General features: G+C 42.5%; 1 protein-coding gene and 1 long non-coding RNA gene across 2 annotated transcripts; both read left to right on the forward strand.

The window, feature by feature from the left end:
• Positions 1-4,519: 4,519 nt before the first annotated feature.
• On the forward strand, positions 4,520-6,018 carry LOC111444223. The gene is made up of 3 exons (XR_002710666.1): positions 4,520-4,969; positions 5,090-5,147; positions 5,935-6,018. It is a non-coding gene; the product is annotated as an uncharacterized LOC111444223 (long non-coding RNA).
• A 564-nt stretch (positions 6,019-6,582) lies between these two features.
• On the forward strand, positions 6,583-7,581 carry LOC111444463. The gene has a single exon (XM_023082561.1). The coding sequence runs from the start codon at positions 6,583-6,585 to the stop codon at positions 7,579-7,581; it is 999 nt and encodes a 332-aa protein (XP_022938329.1).
• The last annotated feature ends 2,695 nt before the right edge of the window (positions 7,582-10,276 follow it).

Consider the following 10,276-nt stretch of genomic DNA (forward strand, 5'->3'; position numbering starts at 1 on the left):
TTGATTGCTGGCAAACCGTGCACCAACTCCTCCTTCTGTAGCTTTTCTAGAGCAGAAAAGTTTAAGTGCCCATACCTTGCGTGCCACCTCCAAGATACCTCTTCGATCTTGGCCGAGAGGCAGACGGGTTGCTCTATCTCTAACTCCAAGATGTAAAGACGATTTGTCGTGTGCCTTGCCTGCGTGAGCAGCCGTTGTTGATTATAGCAGATTTTGAGTAGTCCGCGCTCGATGGAAATGAAGCAGCCTGTCTCATCGAGTTGACCCAGGCTCACAAGGTTAGCCTTGAGTCTCGGGATGAAGTAGACGTCGGTCAGCTTGCGATGCTCTCCTCCCTTGCTAACGAACAGGATGGTGCCGCACCCTTTGATCTCGACGACGGAGCCTTCGCCAAATTTCACCGTCCCGCGGATCCCCGAGTCGAGCTCGGATTATGCAGATCTAGCCCTAGTCATATGGTTTGTTGCCCCTGTGTCGAGGATCCATCGCTGGTGCTCGTATTGCTCAATCCCTCTCACCGATCTGAGCGCTCCTCCTCCAGTTGAATTGGCTCCCCAGCTGATGCCACCTTTGCTACACCCAGCTGGAGCTCTTTCTCGGGCTCAACATCGTTGTCGATTACCTCCATCTCCGTGGATTTGGAATCGAAATTGGGGAAGCATGCACTTACCATGAAGAGAGCTGGCTCGTCCTCATCGGATTCCTGAGCTTGCTCCAGCAATTCCTGCTCCGGTGTCTGCTCTTCCCACAGTTCGAGCACTGGATCGGCCTGTCATTGGTCACTCCTTCTTTTGATTCCCATCTTTCCCGCGCGTGCGCCCGTGGGACATCCATGGCTTCTTACCACCTTTGCGGCTGGAGGAGGGCCCGTTGCTTTTGTCGGTGTTGTCACGGAGCTTTAGGCGTGCAAGCCATTCCTCCGCTGCTCGACGTTACGTAGTCTTCTGGTCACCTCTTCCACTGCTAGGTCGTTCACGTCAAGCAATGTCTCGATTGAAACCTCCTTGTCAACAGCTGAAGCGGTATTCTTCTTCTACTGCTCGACGTTACGTAGTCTTTCGTGGTCACCTCTAGCCCCGTGATCCGCATGGAAAAATCATCGACGGATTCGCCATCCTTAAAACGGATCCCTGAGAGCTCCTTCTGCAGCTGCTCGATGTTGAATTCCCGCACTCGCTGTACATCGACCCGACGGAATTTGATTCCCTCCCAGGCCAATTGTGCAATGCGCTTGGTGGACGACCGTCATCACAACTCGATGCTCTAACCACTTGAGCTATTCAACTTGATTGTTGATAAGATTGGCTCTTCTGTAATGGTATACTACCAATTGCTTCAACTTTGGCTCCAAGATTTGCTACCAAGATTTGCTAGATGACAAGTCTTGAAGATACCAACTTTGGCTCTGTGATCATTGGATGAAAGTCCAAAGAAGAAGAGGAATCAACAGTAGGTTCAATAGAGATCGGATCAGAAGTCGAGGGTGACAAAGAGGTACCTGCAAGAGAAGTATCAACCTGCACAGACTCATCCACAAGGTCAGAACAAATATCACACGGGGATGAACTGGTTCGAGGAATGTGCGGTAATGAAGTGGTAGGGGGGATGAATCAATATGGTAAAGATGTGGTTCTAAGAAATTTGAAATATGAAGAGAGGAAAGAGGTTGGGCCTGAGAGCTAGGGACGGCAGGAAAATGAGTTTTATCAAATTGAGCTTGACAGGTGATGCATAACTTAGTGGTGGCAGGATCAAGGCAATTAAACCCTTTATGAGCAGGACTATAACCCAAAAGAATGCAAGGAATGCTACGGGGAGAAAGCTTGTTAGGCATATAATTATGCAAGCAAGGATAAACACGGCAACCAAAGGGATGAAAATTGTCATAATGCAGAGAGTAGCCGTAGAGGAGTTCAAAGGGTGACTTATCTGCGAGAAGTGGAGTAGGCAACTGGTTGATAATATAAGCTACAGTGCTGAAGACATCAAGCCAGAAACAAGGAGAAAGATGGGAGTGAAAGAGAAGGGTCAAGCCAGTCTCAGTCACATAACGATGTTTTCTCTCAGCATGACCATTTTGAGCTGGTGTATATGGACAAGAGAGTTGATGATGGATGCCAGAAGTACGTAAATGAGTTTTAAAACAAGTGCTTGTAAATTCGGCACCTTCATCGCTTTGAAATACCTTGATACGCACAGAATATTGATTTTCCACAAATTTTTGGAATTGAAGAAAAATATCAAAGCAATCAAATTTTAATTTTAAAGGTAAAGCCAAGTGAATCGAGAATAATCATCAATAAAAATAACATAGTAAAGAAAACCTGAATTGGATTTGACGAGGGAAGGATCCCAAAGATCACAATGAATAAGATCTAACACATGAGACGACTTACATTCATTGCGAGAGTAAGGAAATTGATGACTTTTCACAAGAAAATCGATGACTTTTCGCAAGTTGACAAGTACTACATAGTGATGGAGAAGACAATAAAGACGTAAGAGAAAGATGACATCTTTTATTTAAAAAAGAAATAATAGAATGATTCACATGACCCAGGCGAGCATGCCATAAATCAAATGAAGCACGTAAAGATTTGTTTCTAAGGACTGAAATAAAAGTAGAGTTGCCGCGCTCCAGAACATATAGCCGTCCATCTCTTTTACCGGTTGCCACCACCCTTCCTGTTTGACGATTCTAGATAGTAAGAAGATTATTAGTAAATGTAACGGAGAGAAAAAAATAATTTCCTAATTTAAAGAAGATTTGTAGTGAGACGAGGGACAACCAAGATATCTAAGTGAATATTTAGAATAGGAAAAAGAGTACCAGTGTGGGTAATGGGTAGGGATGCACTGTTTCCTATGATCACAGAGTCCTTACCCATTTAATTTTTAGACTGATCCAAAATAGATGGGTCGGCGGTCATATGGGCCAAAGCCCCAGTGTCCAAAAACCAACCAGTAGCATCGGGTCTAGCAATAAAATAGGACGTGTTGAAGGCTTCAGCAAGGTGAGCATGAGTAGAATCGGGCCGAACATACCATTGTTTGTAGCAATCAACATAATGGCCCTCTGTGTGGCACATTTGGCAGCGAGGTGGTCGATGACCCTGACATGAGTGAGTCCTTCCTCAGTTAAAAGAGTTATTTTTGGGGAATGAGAACGACCTCACTGGTTGCTAGAGAAAACAAAGTGGCTTCCATGAGTGTGACCACAATTAGTGGCTGTGAATGTCGAGGAGTGGAGTCAGAAGACTCAAGGGAGCGCTGGAACAACTCAAAACTTTCAACTTTAGAGACTAAATCTTCAAAACAGGGGAAAGGGGTAAGAGCCATCTGAGTAGTTGAAAAAACTTAAAAATTGGTGCTGAGTCCACGAAGGAACCAGTGCACTTTATCACTGTCCTCGACTAGTCTGCCGGTGGCATGAAGTTGGTCACAAATTGTTTTGTAGGCACGAGCATACTCAGTAACAGGTTTGGTACCATGTTTCATCAACTGCAAGTCACCCTGGAGTCTCAGTTCATGAGCTTTCGTAGTTTCCAACGCAAGCGAAACGTTACATGCAGTGGAGAGGCCAACGACGACAACAATGGCTTCCTCGGTAAGAGAGGATAGCAAGAGACAGAGAAGCTGTTGATCGGTTGCTTTCCAGGCCAAATATTTGGGGTTAAGTGTTGAGGAGGTTTTTGGTTCAAAACAAGGTGGTAGAACCATAGTTCCATCAACATAGCCCAGCATGTCTTGACTCTCTAGGAGAGGAAGAAATTGACTTTTCCAAAGAAGATAATTAGAGAAAGAAAGTTTGATGATGATCGTATGAATTAGAGTGTTGAACGGCAGATGATAAGAGGATTCGGAAGCCATAGAGAAGAAAGGATCTTGTTAAATCGAAAGGGCTCTAATACCATGAGAATATTTGCTAAAATCACAGCATCTAAACGGTAGTGAAAGTTGTCTATTTATAATCATTTACAAAACACAGAGTTATTTTCTATTATGGTAAATTATAAATAATATGAAAGAACCATAAAAGAAAAGAATAATAAATGAATAGAAAATATTTGCCTTAAATAAACAGCCAAATATCCTTAACATCATCTCCCTCTGGATTTTTCATGAATCCTTTCCCGATTTCATTGGGATTTCGTGTTTTTTCTACCTTTTGAATATTTTATATATATATATATATGGTAAGGATTCGAATTTTTGTTTTATTTATTTTAGATTTTATGCTAAGATTTTATTTTTTCTGCCAAAACGAAAAGATATTATGCTTCATTTATTGTCGCTGAAAAGGTACGATTTCTAGCAAGGAAATTACTGCCTGAATGTAAAAGTCATAAAGACCTTTTATATTCCCATATACAACTCTCCTCCTTCCTTGGAAACAACTTTTTCTCTCCTAGGGTTTTCGAGGTTGTCTGAGAATACAAAAAAATCGGGAGGGTTAGCCAGAAAAAACGTGTGAGGTAGTTCGCTAGATTTTCTTCGGTGAGTGGCGGAGGGAGAAGCGACTGAGGCTATCGGTGTTGAATATCGTTGCGCGTCGGTCGGAATAGGCGAGGGGTGTCGTCGCATCGTCGGAATCGGGGTTGTGACGTCGTCGTTGGCGGCGCAATGACGATTAGGGTTTTCGCGAGACTTCGGGTAAGGAAGACGAAGGAAAACGGGTCGGGTTCACGTTTGGCCTCTGGACCAGCCCACGGAACGAACGCGGGCCCTGTGCGTTTCGGCCCAACGCGGATGCGCGCAGCAGCCTTGGTCTCGGCTCGGCTTGACGTGTATGGCGGCTCGGCTCCGTCAAAACCCGCGGCTCGGCTCCGTCAAATCCCGCAGCTCAGCTTGGCGGCTTAATTGGTCGGCTCGGCAGCTCGGCTTGGTGAATCGGTATCACTATAATATATCGATTCGAAGGTTTTTGGCCCTTCCGAACCCGTTTCTGCCCTTAGTTTTACCATCCGAGGTCAGTATGGCTCCTAAAACGTTAAAGACAGATTAGGTTGAGGGTTTATTTTGATAAATAGCATGAGGTTTAGCTAGGGTACCTTATGAAAAGTTCTAAATTTTTATGTGGTTATCATAGGACATATTTAACCACTGGGATTAGCTCGTTGTGAGTGACTTCAACCAAGACCATCGAGGTAAGTGACCTTACTGTTGAAGTTAGCTTTCTACGTGTTGTATGATGGTGCGTGCTCTGTGGCTCCTGCATGCACCATATTTTATGTGATATGATTATGTGATGTATAGATTGTGTTGACCGTGATTGTGTATGTTATGTGATGTATGAACTTGTGTTGACTGTGACTGTTTATGTTATGACATGAATGAGATGTTAGTATTATATGCCATGAATATGTTGATTGATGTCATAGATACACGTAGAATTATCGAGTCATGTCATGAGATGTTTATGCAACTAGAATGTTTATGTAATATGCCATGTAATGTAAGTCATGTGAGATGCCATGTGATGTAAGAAACGTAAATGCGATGTTAGCACTGTTTATGTAATGCCATGTTAGATATGTTAAGGGACCTCATGCATATATGTATGTCACGTGCATCGGGATTCTTCCCCTTTATGATACGAAAGAATGAGTTACGATATTTATGTTCGCCATGATATCATGCGGGCTCTTTTCTGTTCTGTGGTGTCCGGCAACGTGTGATACGTTATGCTCGACCAAGCTAGGCCCAGGGGGTACGTATATGAGCCCGCCTGGTGGGTCCATGTACACGTACATCGGCCATGTGTGAAGGAGTACCACACATCCAACCCTACCAAGAATAGAAAAGCGCCCAAGGCTATGAAAAGTTAGGTCCCGCTCATATGTTGCATGTGTTTGCATTCCTAACCCCAATAGTGGGGTGACTTACTGAGTATTTCATAAAATACTCAAGTCACGTGCTACCTACATTTTTCAGGTAAAGACAAGGCGCCAATGTACGGTTGACGGCGGAGCTGAGGCCACCATGGAAGTTAGAGACGGGATATTTTAGGAGTTTACTCTTATTAGACTATTTTAAGTTTTACATTGAGTATTCTTTCATTTGGATTTATTTCGAATTCAGTATTGAAGGATTATTTTCAGAGTTTAGGTTTTGTTTTGGATTCATGAATATTTATGAAAGACTCTTTCAAGGTTATTTATGATGAGCTTCCGCTTAATGAGATAAGTATGCATGGGTGACGTCACTAATTAGGTTAAAGAAATTAGGGGCGTTACAGTTGGTATCAGAGCCCTAGGTTATAGATCTTGTAGACTAGCTTACAATGTAGGCCTAACGTACTTCCATGGTCCTCCAGCAAACGCGCCGTCATCGTCAGGTACGCCTTTTTTTTTTTAAATAAAGCTTCTTAATTAATGATGTATGTAGTAGTGAATGTGTGTTTTGTGGTGAATGATATGATATACATGTTTCATATGTTGGCATGAGTTATGATATGTCATGTACTATCGGATGGTTATGATAATGCTATAGTTGTATGTATGCGTGACTTGCATGACTACGAATGTTAGAATAGAATGTATTAGATAAGTGTGTGACATAGTGGTTACATGCACTGTTTAGATGCCACCTAGAACTCGAGGAGGAGGTCTTAGGGGACGACCCCCACTTAAGGGTAGAGGAAGAGGAAGGGGACATAATGGGAGACGAGAGAATTTTGTAGAGCAGCCTGTTCCGCCACCAGCGGCACCTCAGGCTGCACCAAACCCTACAGCTGCCCTAGTAGATGCATTACAAGTCGTGATACAAAATCTAACTGCCAACCAGCAAGCAAATGCTTCTACATCAACCATGGAAGCTAAGTACCTACGAGATTTCAAGAGGGGTGACCCTCGAACATTTAAGGGGACCTCTGACGATCCAACTGTGGCACAGATGTGGTTGAGATCCATTGAGACTGTATTTTGGTTGACCAACTGCCCTGAGGCCCATAGGGTGGAGTGTGCTACATTTATGTTGCGTAAGGATGCGGAATTGTGGTGGCAGGCCACCCGTGACATTATTAGTCCTGAGGGAGGTGCAGTCTCATGGGTGGAATTCAAGAGTGCATTTACTGAAGAGTATTATCCAGAGGATGTTCAGCTGCGAAAACAACAAGAGTTCACTCAATTGAGTCAGAGGGGGCATAGTGTTAAAACTTACGCCAGAGAATTTTCTAAACTAAAGCGATTTGCCCCAGAGTTGGTGAACACGGACTACAGGACAGCAAGACGTTTTGTGCTGGGGTTAGACACGAAGATTCGTAAAACTGTTGAGGCAATTGCACCTGCCACTTACGCTGTCGCCTTGAGAGCAGCTAAGTCTATGGAAGGACTTGATAGTTCGCATGAAACCCTTTCATCATCAGTGGGACAAAAACGTCGTCACGAACATGAAAACGAATTAGATGGCAAGCCTAAGTGTAATAAGTGTGGGAAAAATCACTGGGATAAATGTTTAGGTCACATTAGAGCCTGTTTTCGGTGTGGAAAGGAGGACCACATGGCCAAGGATTGCTCGGGAGGAGGCACAAAGGATTCTAAAAACAATAGGGGAAGTTACGTAATGGGAACAAGTGGATGAGATAAAGTATCCAGAGTTATTTCTAGCTAGGGAGACTTTCGAGGACGAAAGTCCTTTTTAGGAGGGGATAATGTAAGGATTATAATTTTTGTTTTATTTATTTTAGATTTTATACTAAGATTTTATTTTTTCTGCCAAAACGAAAAGATATTATGCTTCATTTATTGTCGCTGGAAAAGGTACGATTTCTAGCAAGGAAATTACTACCTTAATGGAAAAGTCATAAAGACCTTTTATATTCCCATTACAACTCTCCTCCTTCCTTGGAAACAACTTTTGCTCTCCAAACGTTTAGGGTTTTCGAGGGTGTCTGAGAGTACGGAAAAATCGAGAGGGTTAGCCAGGAAAAACGTGTGAGGTGGTTCGCTGGATTTTCTTCGGTGAGTGGCCGGAGGGAGAAGCGACCGAGGCTATCGGTGTTGAATATCGTTGCGCGTCGGTCGGAATAGGCGAGGGGTGTCGTCGCATCGTCAGAATCGGGGTTGTGACGTCGTCGTTGGCGGCGCAGCGACGATTAGGGTTTTCGCGAGACTTCGGGTAAGGAAGACGAAGGAAAATGGGTCAGGTTCACGTTTGGCCTCTGGACCAGCCCATGGAACGAACGCGGGCCCTGTGCGTTTCGGCCCAATGCGGACGCGCGCTGCAGCCTTGGTCTCGGCTCCGGTGCTCTCGGCTCGGCTTGACGTGTATGGCGGCTCGGCTCCGTCAAAACCCGCGGCTCGGCTCTGTCAAAACCCGCGGCTCGGCTCCGTCAAATCCCGCAGCTCAGCTTGGCAGCTTAATTGGTCGGCTCGGCAGCTCGGCTTGGTGAATCGGTACTCAAAATTCCACTAACATGGATTTTTCGATTAAATGAAGTCAACATTTTGACTTTCTTCATTTTAATTCAACAATTAATTTGAATAATTAATTTCAAATTAAAGTAATATTAAATGATTAATTAAACTATTTAATTAATATTTAATATTAATTCAAATGCCAATTCCAATCAATTCGGAAACATATTTTATTAAGATATTTAAATCTTATTTAAATATATCGATTCCAGGTTTTTAGCCCTTCCGAACCCGTTTCTGCCCTTAGTTTTACCATCCGAGGTTAGTATGGCTCCTAAAACATTAAAGACAGATTAGGTCGAGGGTTTATTTTGATAAATAGCATGAGATCTAGCTAGGGTACCTTATGAAAAGTTCTAAATTTTTATGTGGTTATCATAGGACATATTTAACCACTGGGATTAGCTCGTTGTGAGTGACTTCAACCAAGACCATTGAGGTAAGTGACCTTACTGTTGGAGTTAGCTTTCTACGTGTTGTATGATTGTGCGTGCCCTGTGGCCTCTGCATGCACCATATTTTATGTGATATGATTATGTGATGTATAGATTGTGTTGACCGTGATTGTGTATGTTATGTGATGTATGAACTTGTGTTGACTGTTGACTGTTTATGTTATGTCATGAATGAGAAGTTAGTATTATATGCCGTGAATATGTTGATTGATGCCATAGATACATGTAGAATTATCGAGTCATGTCATGAGATGTTTATGCAACTAGAATGTTTATGTAATATGCCATGTAATGTAAGTCATGTGAGATGCCATGTGATGTAAGAAACGTAAATGCGATGTTAGCACTGTTTATGTAATGCCATGTTAGATATGTTAAAGGACCTCATGCATATATGTATGTCACGTGCATCAGGATTCTTCCCCTTTATGATACGAAAGAATGAGTTACGATATTTATGTTCGTCATGATATTATGCGGGCCCTTTTCTGTTCTGTGGTGTCCGGTAACGTGTGATACGTTATGCTCGACCAAGCTAGGCCCAGGGGGTACGCATATGAGCCCGCCTGGTGGGTCCATGTATACGTACATCGGCCATGTGTGAAGGAGTACCACACATCCAACCCTACTAGGAATAGAAAAGCACCCAAGGTTATGAAAAGTTTATGAAAAGTTAGGTCCCGCTCATATGTTGCATGTGTTTGTATTCCTACATTCTTACTGAGTATTTCATAAAATACTCAAGCCACGTGCTACCTACATTTTTCAGGTAAAGGCAAGGCGCCAATGTACGGTTGACAGCGGAGCTGAGGCCACCATGGAAGTTAGAGACGGGATATTTTAGGAGTTTACTCTTATTAGACTATTTTAAGTTTTATATTGAGTATTCTTTCATTTGGATTTATTTCGAATTCAGTATTGAAAGATTATTTTCGGAGTTTAGGTTTTGTTTTGGATTCATGAATATTTATGAAAGACTCTAAAAAAATAAAATAATAATCATAATCATAAAAACATCTTTTACACTAATCTCCACTAACCTCTTATCTTTTTCCCCAATTATCTCTCTTCGACTGAGGAAAAATATTAGTTATTGTAAAAAGAGACAAAAAATGTCAGATTTAAGAAAAACTAAAATGTCCTTCACCGACCCATATTTACATGAATAAAGATATGATAACTCTTACGTTATGACGTGTTCAATGATATGTGAGAGATAGGATACGAGAAGGATGCAATAAACGTAATATAACGATATGACTAAGATATGATTGATATAGCGGTATGGTTGGGTTATGTACAGAAACGATATGATTATAATAGATTGATAGAACGATATGGTTAGGATACGTTCCTGTAATGATATGACTAGGATACATTCAAGAAACGATATGGTTAGGATGT

This window comes from Cucurbita moschata, unplaced genomic scaffold, assembly GCF_002738365.1.
Source record: "Cucurbita moschata cultivar Rifu unplaced genomic scaffold, Cmos_1.0 Cmo_Scf00006, whole genome shotgun sequence".
NCBI classification, from domain to species: Eukaryota; Viridiplantae; Streptophyta; class Magnoliopsida; order Cucurbitales; family Cucurbitaceae; genus Cucurbita; species Cucurbita moschata.

Coding starts and splice junctions, on each gene's coding strand:
- LOC111444463 (XM_023082561.1), top strand. CDS start 6,583: ATGCCACCTAGAACTCGAGGAGGAGGTCTTAGGGGACGACCCCCACTT.